General features: G+C 37.7%; 1 protein-coding gene across 4 annotated transcripts in view; it reads left to right on the forward strand.

Moving 5' to 3' along the window:
* The window catches only part of LOC308607496 (GON-4-like protein), a 92,932-nt gene that overhangs the window by 19,870 nt on the left and 55,799 nt on the right, over positions 1 to 17,263 (forward strand). For all 4 annotated transcript variants that reach the window (XM_081219452.1, XM_081219453.1, XM_081219455.1 and 1 more), the window contains 7 exons: positions 8,076 to 8,269; positions 8,996 to 9,070; positions 9,248 to 9,298; positions 12,497 to 12,547; positions 12,859 to 12,954; positions 13,826 to 13,945; positions 14,521 to 14,691. In XM_081219452.1, the coding sequence (XP_081075578.1) occupies positions 8,076 to 8,269; positions 8,996 to 9,070; positions 9,248 to 9,298; positions 12,497 to 12,547; positions 12,859 to 12,954; positions 13,826 to 13,945; positions 14,521 to 14,691 (758 nt within the window). The remainder of the gene's footprint in view (positions 1 to 8,075; positions 8,270 to 8,995; positions 9,071 to 9,247; positions 9,299 to 12,496; positions 12,548 to 12,858; positions 12,955 to 13,825; positions 13,946 to 14,520; positions 14,692 to 17,263) is intronic.

The following is a 17,263-nucleotide window of genomic DNA, read 5'->3' on the forward strand; positions in this document are numbered from 1 at the left end:
AATAGGGAAATTTTTCATCATTATCTGTTCTCTGGAAAGTTCATTTAAGACTGGTGTTATTTCTTTCTTAAATGTTTTGTAAGCATTCACCAAGGGTACTGTCTAGGCCTGGAGTTTTCTTTATCAAAAGCCTTTTAAGTTTTGGATTAAATTCTTTAATAATTATAGGATTATTTAGATTTCCTGTTTCTTTTTGTGTCAGTTTTGGTAAGTTGTGTTTTTCAAGGAATTTGTACATTTTCTCTAAATTGTCAAATTTGTTGATATAAAGTTACTTGTAATGTTTATTTTGGCCTGTCTAGGATTTTTAATGAGGTTGTCTTTTTAGTTCTGATTTTAGTGAGGTCCTCTTTTTATTTGTGTCTTATTTTTTTTGTTGATAAGTTTGGCTAGAGGTTTATCAGTTAATCTTTTTAAAGAACCAACTTTTGGCTTTCTTGACTTTTTTTTTCTATTTAATTGATTTCTGTTCTTTATTATTTCCTTCCTACAATCTACCTTGGATTTGATTTGTTCTTTTTTAGCTTCTAGTAAAATTCTCAATCTTTTTTTTCTAATATATACATTTAAAGTTAAAACTTGCCCTCTAAGCATTGCTGTAGCTGCATTCTGAAAATTTTGATATGTCATACTTCTGTTTTCATTCATCTTAAAATATTTTTAATATCCATTATGACTTCCTTTTTTTTTTTTTTGCGGTACGCGGGCCTCTCACTGTTGTGGCCTCTCCCGTTGCGGAGCACAGGCTCCGGACGCGCAGGCTCGGCGGCCATGGCTCACGGGCCCAGCCGCTCCACAGCATGTGGGATCTTCCTGGACTGGGGCACGAACCCGTGTCCCCTGCGTCGGCAGGCGGACTCTCAACCACTGCGCCACCAGGGAAGCCCTCCCCTTTCAACTTTTGTTTTATATATTTAAGCTGTATTATCAGGTGCACAGAAATTTAGAATTGTTATGTCTTTTTGTTGAATTGACTCAGAATGAAATGTTCCTTTTTATCTCTTTCTTTATCTTCTTGCCTTAAAGTATGCTTTGTATTTGATATTAATGTGTACATGGTATAAGTGTTTACATTGTTTTGCTTTCAACCTTTTTTGTGTCTTTTTTTATATAAATTTATTTATTTTATTTATTTATTTTTGGCTGTGTTGGGTCTTCGTTGCTGCATGTAGGCTTTCTCTAGTTGCGGAGAGTGGGGGCTACTCTTCGTTGCAGTGTGCGGGCTTCTCACTGCAGTGGCTTCTCTTGTTGTGAAGCACAGACTCTAGGTGCGCGGGCTTTAGTAGTTGTGGCACATGGGCTTAGTTGCTCCGCGGCATGTGGGATCTTCCTGGACCAGGGATCAAACCTGTGTCCCCTGCATTGGCAGGCAGATTCTTAACCACTGTGCCACCAGGGAAGTTCCCTTTTTTGTGTCTTTATATTTAAAGTGTATCTCTTATAAATAGCATAGAGTTAAAAAAACAACAACAAAAAACCTTGTCTGAACATCTTTGTTAATTAGATTGTACACTTCATTTATATTTAATGTAATTTCTGATATAATTTTCTATTTCCCTATTTCTGTTTTGTTCCTTTATTTCTCCTTTCCTTCTTTTGGATTAATCAAATGCTTTTACTTTTCTTCTCTATTAGCTTTTTAGTTTTGATTTCTTTTATTTTTCTTTTACATGTTACCCTATAGATTAATATGCAGTCTTTGAAATTGCTATAATCTAACTTAAATTAGTACTTTTACCACTTCCCAAACCATGTAAGAACTTTACAAGTTTTACTTTATATATCTACTCCTGCCTTTTGTGTTATTGTTATTGTATTTTACTTCATTTGTTTTAAACCCTACAAGACATTATTGTTATTGTTACTGTCTTAACGAGTCAGTATTGATTTATATTTATCACACAGTTAACCTTTCTTATGTCTTGATTCATCCTGAAGTTCTTTATTTTGCCTTCATCTTGGGTCATTTTTTTTCCATCTTGAAGAATTTCCTTTAGTATTTCTTGCAGACCTGGTCTCCTGTCAATGAATTATCTCAGATTTTGTTTGTCTGGAAAAAAATCTTAGTTTTGCCTTCATTTTTAAAAATTATTTTCACTGTGTATAGAATTTTAGGTTTTTCTTTTCCCTGCAGAACTTTAAGATGCATTCTGTTATATTCTGGTTTCCATTGTTTCTGTTGCAAATTCAGCTGTCAGTTTTGTTGTTACTTTGATAATTTGTCTTTTTTTCTTCTGCTTCTAAGATTTTCTCTGTTCTGGTTTTCAGCATTTTGACTATTATGTGTGTACTTGGGTTTTCTGTTTTTATCTGCTTAGGGCTTGTAGAGCCGCTTGAATATGAGATTTGATATTTTATCAGTTAAAAAAATCCTTGTCAATATAAAAATGTTAGATATCATTTCTGTCCTTGTCTCCTTCTTTTCTTCTGGTATTTCTTCTGGTATTCCAGTTACATGTATGTTAGGTCTTTTCACCATGTCCCATGTGTATCGTTTTTCTTTATATTCTTTTCTTTTTTCTCCATGCATCAGTTTCTGCTGTTTTGTAGTCTAGTTCACTAATTCTCTGTTTTGCCGTGTCTTATCTATTAAATTATTCATGCCAGTTTAGCACTATGGATTCTATGTAAAATTCTCCATCTTTTCCTTTATTTTCTTGAATGTGTTAATCATAATTATTTAAAAATCCTTTTTCTAATATCTGATTCACCCATAGGTCTTTTTTTTTTTTTTTTTTTTTTACTGTCATCCTTCCCCATCCCCTAGTGTTTTGGCATCTTGGTTCTTGCTATAATTTTTTTTTTTTTTTTTTCACGATACACAGGCCTCTCACTGTTGTGGCCTCTCCCGTTGCGGAGCACAGGCTCCGGACGCGCAGGCTCAGCAGCCATGGCTCACGGGCCCAGCCACTCTGCGGCATGTGGGATCTTCCCAGACCGGGGCACGAACCCGTGTCCCCTGCATCGGCAGGCGGACTCTCAACCACTGTGCCACCAGGGAAGCCCTATAATTTTTGATTGGATGCTGGACATTGTGGATGAAAAATTCTAGAGGCATTGGTATTATTACCGTCCTGTAAAGAGGGTTATGTTTTCTTCAGGCAGGCAGATAATTTTGGAGGGTCACTTAAATTCTGCCAAGGGTTGGTTTTATGCTATATTAAGTCTACTTTGTTTCAACTTTCTAGATTGTGGCCTATATTCCTAGTGGGTGGCTCTTCTGGGGTTTCAACACTTCTAAAAAAGCTATAGTGTTTATGAAGCCTTTTCCTCTTTTGCAAGACTTCAACCACAACCTCTGTCTTCCCAACACTTGTGGAGTGTGATCTTAGTTCCCCGACCAGGGATTGAACCCATGCCCCCTGCAGTGGAAGCGCAGAGTCCTAACCACTGGACCGCCTGGGAATTCCCCATGATTCAATCATAGTTTTAAGAGGAGTTTGAACAGAGACATTTTGGGCTCATTTTTCCTTGGTTTCCTCTGCAGAATTTTATCCCTCAGTCTCAACTGCTTCAGCAGCTCTAAATCTCTAGCTTCTTAGTAAAGCAAGAATACTGCTTTCAGCTTGTATTCTCCTTATGTGCTTCCCTTCTCTGAAGGATCACAACTCCTTAATCATTTCTGTAGGGGTTGTTCTCCAGTGCCTTCAGACTGTTGTATTTATTTTATTCTGCTTTTATGTAATTTTATAGTTTTATATAGTTTCACAGTTGTTTTTGGCAGGAAGGTTTCACCTGATAAAAAAATACAATACCCAGAACCAGAAGTCGTGGGTGTGTTTTTGACAGGGCTGTTAAGCAGCTATTTTCTTTCTTTCTTTCTTTTTTTTTTTTTTTTTTTTGCAGTACATGGGCTTCTCACTGTTGTGGCCTCTCCCGTTGCGGAGCACAGGCTCCAGACGCGCAGGCTCAGCGGCCATGGCTCACAGGCTGAGCCGCTCTGCGGCATGTGGGATCTTCCTGGACCTGGGCACGAACCCGTGTCCCCTGCATCGGCAGGCAGACTCTCAACCACTGCGCCACCAGGGAGGCCCTAAGCAGCTATTTTCATACAACAAAGCGACTTGGGTGATTTAGATATTACAGAACCCACCCATGTTTTTATTGACATCATCCATTTTGCAGTACATTTACAATGCAAATTTACTTTTAACTTACTGCTTACATCATTAAATGTGCTTCTCAGCAAATACCTTGTTTTTAGCCACATCCCACCTTTCTCATAGAAGGAAAATTTAGATATTCTTCTTTATTCTAGTCTGATTTTTATAGAGTGGCTTCCTTTTTAAAATTTTAAAATTTTATTTATTTATTTATTTTTGGTTGGCCACTGCGGCATGTGGGATCTTAGTTCCCTGACCAGGGATCAAACCTGTGCCCCCTGCAGTGGAAGCACAGAATCTTAACCGCTGGACCAGCAGGGAAGTGCTTTTTTTTGTTGTTGTTTTCCTTTTTTTAATTTTTAAATTTCAGTTCTTTAGAATTCTTAGGGTCAGTGGTATCCCAATATTTTAAAAGTAAGATAACAGATTAGTTCTAAAACAGAGTAAGATGTAACTGAATTGTCTGTTCTTTCTTGGATTGTCTGTGCAATGTATTAGAATGTGTTCAATTTTCCTTATAGACCCACATTCCCTATTAAACTCAGCCTTAAAATCAGAAATCAGAGGAGAAACAAGTGTGATGTGATTTAGGGGGATGTAATTAGATGAGATCGTGTAACCCCACAGTGATTACTTTGATTCTGTGTTTGTAAGATAGCCATTCTGAATGGGAATTATGGTAACTCCAATGCTTTTTCCATTGAAAAGTATTTTCTGCAGCGAATTTTGTTATTTCCATTTTAATTTTGTGATAAGTTTTCTTCACAGTTCTTTAAAATTATTTTTTATGTTTGTCTTTGTATTTTTATTGGGGTTGAATGTTTTTCAGTGTATATTTTAAAGCAGTGTTACTCAAAGTGTGGTCTGAAAACCAGTGCTAGTTTGAGAACTGTTTGTTACTGGTTTGAAACAAAATAATTCATGGAAACTGAGAATAAGACTTGAGAAATGTTGTAACATTTGACATTATGGCTGTATTCTTACTTTATAAAAGTATGAGTCTACAGGGGATTGGTCAAAAACAAGACTAGTTTTTCGCCACAGAGAGTTTGAGAAGCACTGTTTTAAAGGCCAATTTGATTCCTCATCAACTATCTGTATAAAATTTTATTAATTTTAGCTGCTTCCATTGTAAATTTCCTTTTTTTGGTCTTCACTTCTAAGAATTTTTGTTACATTTTGTAGATCTAAATTTCGTAAGGAAGATTTTATTTATTTAGGTTAATTTTTAGTTAATAACACACTTTATTATTTCTGGTATAACATTAATAGTTTTAACTTGTGTCTTTCATACTTTTTTCCCTGGGTCAGTTTTTCAATTGACAGTGTTACCAACAACATGATAGGATATGAATATGAAGCCGAATCAAAACTTCTTCGGGTGTCAGAAATCCTTTTCTTGCTCTGCAACTACCAGGTCATTGTTTAAATACTGGTAAGATGAGGAGGGAAAGGTGGATGGCAGAAACCAAGAACTGGCTAGATTGGTCTACATGAGAAAGGATGCAAGAGGGAAGGGATGAGCAGAAAGAGGAGATTCAAGAGTGGTGAAGACAGAGAAGAGTTTTGGAGTTTATGGAGAAAAGGGGTAAATGAGGTGAGAAGAGAGACTTTGGGAAAAGATATGTGTACAAAGGTTTTTAGGCAGTTTTGTTGTGTAGTATGCTATGTAATTCCCCTTTTGCTGCTTTCTCAAATGACCATCAGTAAAGAGTTTTGTCACTTTTCTGATGCATTCTAGAGTTTTATATTTCTTTTGCATCTATCACTTTGTTGGGATGTACCTCAAGGTAGCCCATTTTTTGTTTAGGTTATACAAATGTAAGATGTGTATGTTTGAATTCTACTTTTTTTTTTTTTTTTTTTTTACTTAAAAATCATTGTTGGGCTTCCCTGGTGGTGCAGTGGTTGAGAATCTGCCTGCTAATGCAGGGGACACGGGTTCGAGCCCTGGTCTGGGAGGATCCCACATGCTGCGGAGCAGCTAGGCCCGTGAGCCACAACTACTGAGCCTGCGCGTCTGGAGCCTGTGCTCCGCAACAAGAGAGGCCGCGATAGTGAGAAGGCCCGCGCACCCGCAATGAAGAGTGGCCCCCACTTGCCACAACTAGAGAAAGCCCTCGCACAGAAACGAAGACCCAACACAGCAAAAATAAATAAATTAATAAACTCCTACCCGCAACATCTTCTTTAAAAAAAAAATCATTATCAAAATTTTTTCCATATCATTAAAAACTCTTTGTAGACCTTTTTAACTTGTCCCCCCCATCAATTGCTTAAAAAGACTATTTTTAATGGGTCAGTTACAGTCCAGTGTATGGTGTACCAGTGTTCACTTAATCATTTTTTTCATATTGGCTGTGCACACAAAAAGTGTTGCCTACCTTTTCAGTAAACAATGAATGTTGCCTGCAGTGAAGGCATCAGCCACTGCAGCCATACCCCCACCCCACCCCAACCCCAAAGGGTGCACCCTGAGGGGAATTCAGGTTGGAGAAAAACAGAATACTGGCCCTAGATAGTTAAGATGCATAGCTAAGGAATAACTTCAATGAGCCAAGACTCTTGCATCTTCCTTTACATAGAAGAGCACTAAAATCATTAATTTGAGATGTCTTTTTTTGCGATTAGCAGTAATCTTTTGATGTTCAATTACATGTGTTTTTTTTTTCCCCAGCGAAAACTTCTATATATCCTGGCTTCTCCCTAACCTCTTTGGAGCAGTCCCTCAGAGCTATCTGAGAGGCTGTCTCCCAGGCTGTAGTCCTCAGTAAGGTCCCTGAATAAAACATAACTTGCAACTTTTAGGTTGTGTGTTTTTCTTCAGTCGACATTTAGGTGTTTTCTGTGTTTTTGCTAGAATAACTAATGTTGAAATGAATAACTTGATTAGTCTTTACATGTGTAATTATTTCCTTAAGAAGAAGATTGGATTGAAAGTTACCAACATTTATCAAATTCTTGATATATATTCACTAGTGCAAAAGCAGTTGTTTGAAATTACTAATAATTTTTCATTGAGTAACCATAACCAGGGTGCAGCTTGAAGGTCATAAAATCTTTTTAAACCAAAAAGGTCGTCCTGGTGTTAGTCTTCTCTAATCCCTTGTTTTCAGAGGGTAGCAGACCAAAAAGTATCAGAGAGATAAGAACCTCATTTTGGTGTTGCGTGATCATCTACTTCAAGACTTAACCAGATTCTAATAATCAAGAAGCTTTTCCTTTTATCTGGTTCTATATGTGCTCCTTTCTTGTAGAATAGAGGTACTTCATCCCCTTTCCCCTTTTTTAATCAGAGTGGATTTTTTTTATTGATTTGCTCCTTGTTTTTTCCTTTCTAGACTCAGTATAATAATAATAATGATAAATCACATTTGTATAGTATTTCATTGGTTATAAAGCACTTTGATACATATTATTTCACTTAATATGCGTGGTGTCCCTGATGGGGAGATATCTGTATTTTACAAAAGAAAAAAATAAGACTATTGCCAAGGCAACCCAGTTAAGTTATAGATCTGGGACATAAACCTGGGTTTCTGGTGTATTATCTGGGTAGTATAGAGTATTAATGAAGACGGCGTTCTAGAGCTAGAGTGCTCGGCTTTAAAACGTGGCTTTGTCATTATTAGCTCTTGGGAAAGTTTCTTCATCTTTCTGCCTCCGTTTCTTCCTCTGTACAGTGGGAAAAATAATAGTCCCTACCTCATAGGGTTGTTATGAGGAGTAAGTGAATTAATATGTATAAAGTGTGTAGAAGAATGCCTGACATCAAACGAATAGTCGGTGAATGTTAGGTGTTGTTACTACAACAGTACTACCACATCTGCCTTTACCACCGCTGTTATATCTTAGTCTTCTTCGATTTCCAGGGCCAGACAGCTGTATTTTTCTTTTACTGTTGGCTTTTTGGGTTAAGTTCCGGGAGCAGTTGCTTTGGTGATTCTTGTGACGTTCTTGGTTTATTTGCAGAAGAGCAAGACAGTGAAGAAAATGACAAAAGGCGAAAAAAGAAAAAGGGTACCAAGAGGAAAAGAGATGGAAAGGGTCAAGAAGAAGGGACTTTGGCTTGTGACCTGAAGCTGGATGACATGCTGGACCGCACCTTAGAGGACGGCGCCAAGCAGCACAACCTAACAGCAGTCAACGTGCGAAACATCCTTCATGTGAGTAAGATGGGGGAAGCCGTGTAATGGGAATAGAACTCTTTCACCAGGAGCAAATAAAAATTCTCAGGAAACTCTTGAGTCTTGGTGTGTGAATTACTAATTTTCTGAGTTCCCTGTGGCAAAATATTTTACATTTCAAGGTAGCCTTTTCTTTGCACTCAGCACAAGTTTGAAATGTGAACACGTGAAAGAACTTAATTGGGAAGATAGACTGTTACTCTGCTTCCTTCCACTGATTTGATTGTTTACTGTTTAGCATATTCAAAGATAATGGAAGATGATAATGTTCACAGTGGATTTACTCTTGTGGGTCAGTGTGTCTTAAAAGATGCCCAGTTAACAGTTTACAGTCCTTTGCACATATGCAAATACTCTTCTTCGCTATGTAGCAGTACATCTATTTATAAAGCCTTTGCTGTTTATTACTGTTTCTCTTAAGCAGATAGTTAACCTGAGAAATTTTTTTTTTTGAGCCATTCCTGTTAGTATCAGCTAATGAGATTGGTCCATTTGCTTGCTACATTTGGAAGCTGTGTGCTTCTCTCCAAAACTTCCTTCTTTGCTTTCAGTGCCTTGCTTTACCCTAATCTGAAACCATTTGGGTATCTAGCTCTTGTTTATCTTCTACGTATATCTACGTATATCTAGCAGAGTTACAGAGACATGAGTATTATCTAGATGATACATCTTTGTTGCATAAAGTGAAATTTCATCTCTCTCCAGGAAGTAATCACAAATGAACATGTAGTCGCTATGATGAAAGCAGCCATCAGTGAGACGGAAGATATGCCAATGTTTGTGAGTAGTTATCGTTCTTTCAATGTCATGGAACAGAACTATCTGTAAACTGGCTAAGTGTAGTGAGTTGTTTACAAACTCACCTGAGAGTTTGTAAATAATTTGGCAGTTGGGGGCAAACTCAAGCATCGCTCGATGATTTTTATTGACTGTTTTCTTCTCATTTTCCCTTCTTAGGAACCCAAAATGACACGCTCTAAACTGAAGGAAGTGGTGGAGAAAGGAGTGGTGGGTGTTCTGTTTTTTCTTTATTGTTTATTTAGCTTTGTTAATAGTATATAATTCCAGGTTATTTGTAGGGAAAAAATATAGGAAATATTTATTATGATCTGGGTTTGACTCCTTAAAGAAATATTTGTAAAAGGCAAATAGACATGTAGAGATGCAATATATGAAATCATTATCATAGTTTATTTTTATTTTAGTTGCTTTTTTGGAAGTGCTAGGTAGATAACCATTTGGAGCGGTTGAAAGCAATGAGTGATGACAGTTTTTCTATTCATGTTGTGAGATATGTGGTGAAGTGTTTAAAGTAGTGCATTTTAAATTGTGTTCCAGGGACCAGTTGCATCAAGATCACCCTGGTATGGGGTTCCTCAAGAATGCTTATTAAAATGCACATTCTTGGGCTTACCTCAGACCTAGGAATCAGGACCCATGGGTAGGGCCTGGGAATATACATTGTTGAAAGCACAACAGTACATTCTTTTGCACACTAAAGTATGAGAACCTCTTGAAGATTTTTGAAGCATTCTGATACAACAAGCTCGTTGATGCTGGGCACTGTGTTCTATCTGCTTAACAAGCACTTGTCCAGTTTGTGCTTACCTTCTGCGACAAGGCAGGTGATAGTCCTGAGGGAGTCCATTCTATCTCTGATAGTAAGAAAGATTTGCCATATGGACCCAGAATGCATACTGTAGTTTTTGTCTGTTTGTCTGGTTCTGTTCCTTGCAGCCCTGTAGAAGAAATGTCTGTTCCTCTTCCACATGACCTTTCCTCTAGTTGAAGAAAACCAATATATCTTTTTATAACATTCTTTTCTTGCTAAACGTCCCCTAATTTTTTATTGGTCTTCATGTGACAAGGCTTTGAGTACCTTCACCAATCTGATCCTTTTCTTCTGCATGTGCCAAGTTTGTCCATATCCTTTTAAAAGTATGCCTTAAGTGGATCTAGTGCTCCAGATTGGGTTTAACTAGTATAGATTAAAGTTAGGTTGGGACTTCCCTGGCAGTCCAGTGGTTAAGACTATGAACTTCCACTGCAGGGCTACAGGTTCAATCCCTGGTCAGGGAACTAAGATCCTGCATGCCGCACGGTGCAGCCAAAAAAAAAATAAAAAATAAAAAAATAAAGTTAGGTTATTCCCTCAGTGTTCAGATTCCATATTTCCCTTAATGCAGCCTAAGGTTGCATTGGCTTTTTTTTTTTTTAATATGCCAAAGACATATTTTAGGGTGGCAAATTCTGCCCCCCTATGCACTGGCTTTTTTTGACAGCCACATCATATATAAATATTTGTATATATTTGTCTAATTGACTAACCCTGGTTGCATAAAGTGAAATTTCATCTTTCTCCAGGAAGTAATCGCAAATGAACATGTGGTAGCTATGATGAAAGCAGCCATCAGTGAGACAGAAGTTCTATGAAGTCTACCTGACATAGAATATAATTAATATTAATTCCATATTTGATTAAAAAAAACCCACGGAGGTCCAAATCAGGCTCTGGATTATGTCTACCAACCACGTATATAGTTGCAGAGAAGGTAGACAACCCAAGGCTATAGTTTATGAGGGAGAGCAAAGATTAGAGTCCATTTCTCTTGCTGCTTAATCTTTTTTTTTTTTTTTTGGCGGTACGCGGGCCCCTCACTGTCGTGGTCTCTCCCGTTGCGGAGCACAGGCTCCGGACGCGTAGGCTCAGCGGCTGTGGCTCACGGGCCCAGCCGCTCCGCGGCATGTGGGATCCTCCCGGACCGGGGCATGAACCTGTGTCCCCTGCATCGGCAGACGGACTCTCAACCACTGCGCCACCAGGGAAACCCTTGCTTCTTAATCTTAATAGACTGACTCCTTCCTGATGGATTTAGCAGTAGGAAAATTGATTGGTTTAGAAACAAACATGAGAAGAGGTATGGAACGTGAATCACATCATTCCCTTTACCCTGTATCGGGCCTGGCTCCACAGAGCTAGATAAGTAGCCACAACATGGCAGGGCTGAGGAGATGTGGAGGGCCTAAGGCTCCTTATAGAGACAGAACCTTATGGTCTGTTGGATTTTGTTCATGATGATTTTGTTTGGGTCACAATTAGATGGTCAAGAAATTATGCACTCGAGTGGTATTGTGTCAGGAGTATGTAAGAGGTTTTAAAGAATTCTTTAAAAACGTCCCCCCACCAACTCTATTGTTTTATTTATTTATTTATTTATTTTTAAAATTTATTTATTTATTTTTGGCTGCATTGGGTCTTCATTGCTGTGCACGGGCACAGGCTTTCTCTAGTTGCAGTGGTTGGAGGGGCTACTCTTCCTTGCGGTGTGCGGGCTTCTCATTATGGTGGCGTCTCTCATTGCGGGGCATGGGCTCTAGGCGCTCAGGCTTCAGGAATTGTGGCACACAGGCTCAGTAGTTGTGGCTTGTGGGTTCTAGAGTGCATGCTCAGTAGTTGTGGTGCACAGGCTTTGTTGCTCCGTGGCATGTGGGATCTTCCCAGAGCAGGGCTCGAACCCGTGTCCCCTGCATTGGCAGGCGGATTCTTAACCACTGCGCCACCAGGGAAGCCCCTCTACTGTTTTAAAATCCTGAAGAGGTTGAAAAGAATTTTACAGTGAATCTAGATTCCATCTAGATTTAACAATGTAAAATTCTGCCATATCTGCTTTATCTCTCTCTGTGTCTGTCTGTTGTTTTTTCCTGGATTATTTGAAAAGAAGTTGTGTACGACCTGACACTTCACCCCGCAATCTTTCCCTAAGAACTTTTCGTAGCTAGCGTTTTGGAGGCATACTTGCGGTGGATTTATGTAATTGATTAAGACATACTGATGGCAAAAGGCTGCTGTCACCTGTAGTGTCCTAGGTTTGTGTCCTATTGTAGTTTACAAATAGTTTTCGTATTTATTATTCTATGTGAGCCCAAGCTGTAATATAAAGTAGACAATATAGACACTTTGTCCATTTATGGGTAATACAGATTCTTACTGGGTTTAAGGCAGAGATGCTAATGATGGAAATAGATTCATCTCTCCTTTTCTTCTGCCAAGCTCTGACAAATATTTGACAGTGTAGATCAGTACCCCTACATCACTGCAGCTACGTGTTAGTCTGATGGCTCCTTGTGATGGTAAAGAAGAAGTAAAAATGAAAAACAGTCTATTTTAGTTAAGGGAACTTAACTGTTTATATTCTTTGTTGGTAGGTAATTCCAACGTGGAATATTTCACCAATTAAGAAGGCCAATGAAATTAAGGTAAACTTGGAAGAGGTAATTCTTATTCTTTTCCAGAAAGACTTCATTAGTTTCGAAATGCTTCTGTTTCTTAACTTTTTTGGACCTATGTATTTATTTAAATTCCAGCTTTGGTTTTTTCCATTTCATTAGTCTTAGGTTTGACTCTCATGCTAGAAATCTTTTTAACTCCTGCCTCTTATTACTTGCTTTAGCTGCTTGTTGTGCTCTTAGGATTATTTTTTTTCCTGCTCTGCTTTCTTCTCCTTATTTCCCAAATACATATGATTCGTGTTTTCTATTATTTTTTTTCTATAATTGTACTTATGTAGCCTCCTCAGTTTGTGGATATCCACCTTGAAGACGATGATTCCTCAGATGAAGAGTACCAACCCGATGATGAAGAAGAAGATGAGACTGCTGAAGAGGTCAGTGGTTACCTGTGTGAGTGTTAGTTGGTAATATAGAAAAAATTTGGCTCCACAAGGCAGAGTGTACTTTGCTTCCTTAATAATATCACTTGTTCTATACAGAGGGTTGAAACACGGTTCTTTTTTCTACTCATTTCTTTGCATAAATCTAAGACTGTGACTCCTCTTCATGCTCCCTTGATTTTTTCATGTCTTGTATTATGAAATATAACACATATAACATGCAGAACTGTGCATAGGATAAAAATTAAAATATATAGCTTAAATAACTATAAAGCTAATCCTTATGAAACTTCCTTAAAGTCATTAAGTATAACATTGCCAGACACCTCTTATCACAGTCACTTTTCTTCCCGTATAGACAGCCACCATCTTGACTTTTTGGTAATTACTTCCTTGCTTATCTTTCTACTTATGTCACCTAAATATGCAGCTCTACACACTGTGTTCAATTTTTTACTGTTTCTGAACGTTAGGTAAATGGAACCATAGTCTGTTCTTTTGTGTGGCTTTTTTTTTTTTTTTGGTTCAATGCAAGTCATTTGAGATTCATTTATACTGTTGCTTGTAGCTATAGTTTGTTCATTTTCATAGTTAATGTAATATTCTATTTCTTAATGTGTTCTTTGACTTGTTTGTTAAAGGATTTTAAATCAATGCCTTACAGTTTTACAGAGTTCACAATGCTGACGAGGATAGAGATATGATCCCTGTTCCTACCTTCAGCAAATTAAGCTTTTATTTAAATTTTATTCTCTTACTGTAATTCAGTGATTGATATTTTGTGATTCATTCTATTGAGGTACTTCAAACTCAGTGGAATGAGGTAGGGGCATACATATGAAAGTGAACTGGATTTGTTTTGTAGAGTTTATTGGAAAGTGATGTTGAAAGCACTGCTTCGTCTCCACGTGGGGCAAAGAAATCCAGATTGAGGCAGTCTTCTGAGATGACTGAAACAGATGAGGAGAGTGGCATATTATCAGAGGTAAATCCACATCATACTAGCAAGATAAATTAGAGATGCTCTATAAGTAGATTATTTAACTGTATAAATACATCATTTATCCATGGTGATTCTAAGCTGTCACCCTTTGCCAGACATGATTCAAGATCAGTAATCATGCCATTATCTTCCTGGTATTTGTGACTAGTTATAACTGAATTTCAAATTCCCTTAAGTCAGTGAACAGTTAAGAGAAAACTGGAACTCAGTGACAGGGAGAGTTCTTATTAAGGGGCCAAATGTGAGTGACTAGCAGAGTTTCTTTCCTTCTACCCTTCTCTTTTTTGTATGTGTTTTCTAATATTGTTCTAAAGCCATTTTTATTGTATTTTCCCACTTTTGATAACCTAAATAGCATCCTGTTGGCTTCATTGGAAATAGGATGAAACCTAATTAGATTAATGTACTTGACAGTGCCTTTGTTTTTATATACCTCTATATAGATGGGAAGAGAAAGATTGCTAGCATATGAAAGACATGCTTCTCTCCTCCCGCTTTTTTTTTTTTCTCTTCTCTTCCTCCCTTTAATTTTTAACATACTTGCCCCTTTTAATCAGGCTGAGAAAGTCACCACACCTGCCATTAGGCATATCAGTGCTGAGGTAGTGCCCATGGGGCCTCCACCCCCACCAAAGCCCAAACAGACCAAGGATAGTACTTTCATGGAGAAGTTGCATGCGGTAGATGAGGAGCTGGCTTCCAGTCCAGTCTGCATGGATTCTTTCCAGGTAAACATAACTCTAAATTACTGAAAAAGTCAAATGGAATAATTTAGTCATTGCTCAGATTGGGAAGGGAGAAGGGAAGATATTAAATTTTGATACAATAAGTAACAGTCATGAAATTATAGGTCTTTGATACTCTATTTAGTTTGTGCTATTTTATTGTAAGTGAGAATTAAGTGAGAGTGGCAGTTCCTAAGGAAGAAATAAGGTATGTGACAGAGAGCATTTTAAAATTTGGAACATAGGAACAACATTCAGCCAGATTCCTCAAATATTAACCTTTACCACAATTGCTTTATCATTTTCGCTTTCTTTCTCTCTCTCTGTACACATTTATTTTTTCCTGAATTGCTTTAGAGTGTGTTGCAGTCATGATGCGCTTTTACCCCTAAATATCTTAGTGTATATTTCCTATAGATGAGGACATTTGATTATGAAAATAAGGATATATAATAATAGTCTATTAAAGTCCTTATTTGGATTTTTCCAATTGTCCCAATAATATCTTTTATATAAAGCAAAAGAAAAATGATTTTTTTTTTGTGATCCGGGATCTAGTCTAGGATTACATGTTGTATTTAGTCGTCTTTTCTCTTAGACTCTTTTTATTGGCAACAGTTTCTCAAAGTTTCATAACCTTGACATTTTTTAACCTTATAGAGCAATTATTTTACAGAATGTTCCCCAATTTTGACTTTTCTGATACTTCCTCCTAATTAGATTCAGGTTATGCACTTTGGGCACAAATATCACAAAAGTGACATGTCCTTTTTAGTGCATGATATCAGGAGGCACATAAATTCCGTCATATTAAATTTGATCACATGGTTAAGGTGGTGTCTGCTTGTTTTCCTCACTGTAAAATTATTATTTTTCCATTTTTAAATTAATATGTATCTTTGAGGCAAAATATCTTTTCACCCACTAATTTTAGCATCCATTGCTTGTTCTTGATTGAAACAGTCATTATTATGGTTACTGTCAAATGATGACTTTCTAAATTCCATCATTAGACAGTTCTTTTTCTTTTCTAATTTTTATTTATTTATTTTTCTTCTGGCTGTGCTGCGCAGCATGTAGGATCCTAGTTCCCTGACCAGGGATCAAACCCACACCCCCTGATTGGAAGCGTGGAGTCTTAACCACTGGACTGCCACGGAAGTCCCAGCCAGTTGTTGTTATTTTTTTTTAGCGCCTTTATTGGAGTATAATTGCTTTACAATGTTGTGTTAGTTTCTCATGTATAACAAAGTGAATCAGCTATATGTATACATATATCCCCATATCCTCTCCCTCTTGCGTCTCCCTCCCACCTTCCCTATCCCACCCCTCTAGGTGGGCGCAAAGCACCGGGCTGATCTCCCTATGCTATGTAGCTACTTCCCACTAGCTGTCTATTTTACATTTTGTAGTGTATATATGTTAATGCTACTCTCTCACTTCGTCCCAGCTTATCCTTCCCCGTGGCCGTGCGCAACTGGCCGCACACTCTGGAGCTTGCATGCCACAACTAGAGAGAAGCCCTCACACCACACAAAAGATCCTGTGTGCCACAACTAAGACCCAAAGCAGCCAAATAAATAAATAAATAAATAAATATTTTAAAAAGTAAAAATAAAAAATACATTCTTCTCTTAAAGTATCTTTTTAGAAAAAAAAAGGAATAGACATACAGATCAGTGGAACAGAAATGAGAGTCTAGAAATAAACTCTTAAATTTATGGTCAATTAATCTTTGACAAGTGTTCCAAGACCAATTAATGGGAAAAGAATAGTCTTTCAACAAATGGTGCTGTGACAACTGGAAATCCACATGCAAGAGTATAAAGTTAGACCCTTACCTCACACCACACTCAAAAGTTAACTCAAAATAGATCATTGACTTAAATGTAAGGGGTAAAATTATAGAACTCTTAGAACAAAACATAGAGTAAATCTTTGTGACCTTTGATTAGGCAGTGGTTTCTTAATACAATACCAAAAGCACAAATGACAAAAAGAATAGGTACATTGGACCTCATCACAATTGAAAACTTTTGTGCCTCAGAGGATACATCAAAAAAGTGGAGACAACCTAGAAAGTGGGAGAAAATAATTGCAAATCACATATCTGATAAGGGTCTTGTATCTGTAATATATAATGAACTCTTATAAGTCAACAATAAAAAGACAACCGAATTAAAAAATGGGCAAAGAGTATGAATAGACATTATTCATTTCCTTTTTTCTCAATAAAAAGGAATGAGGGGCTTCCCTGGTGATGCAGTGGTTAAGAATCCATCTGCCAATGCAGGGGACACGGGTTTGAGCCCTGGTCTGGGAGGATCCAACATGCCACGGAGCAACTAAGCCTGTGCGCTACAACTACTGAGCCTGCTCTCTAGAGCCCACGAGCCACAACTGAAGCGCGCACGCCTAGAGCCTGGGCTCTGCAATGAGAAAAACCACCGCGGTGAGAAGCCCGCTCGCAGCAACGAAAACCCAACGCAGCCCAAAATAAATAGAGTAAATAAATTTTATTACAAAGAAAAAAAGGAATGAGTACTGATACATGCTACAAAATGGATGAACTTTG

This window comes from Mesoplodon bidens, assembly GCF_964165515.1.
Source record: "Mesoplodon bidens genome assembly, chromosome: 2".
NCBI lineage: Eukaryota > Metazoa > Chordata > Mammalia > Artiodactyla > Ziphiidae > Mesoplodon > Mesoplodon bidens.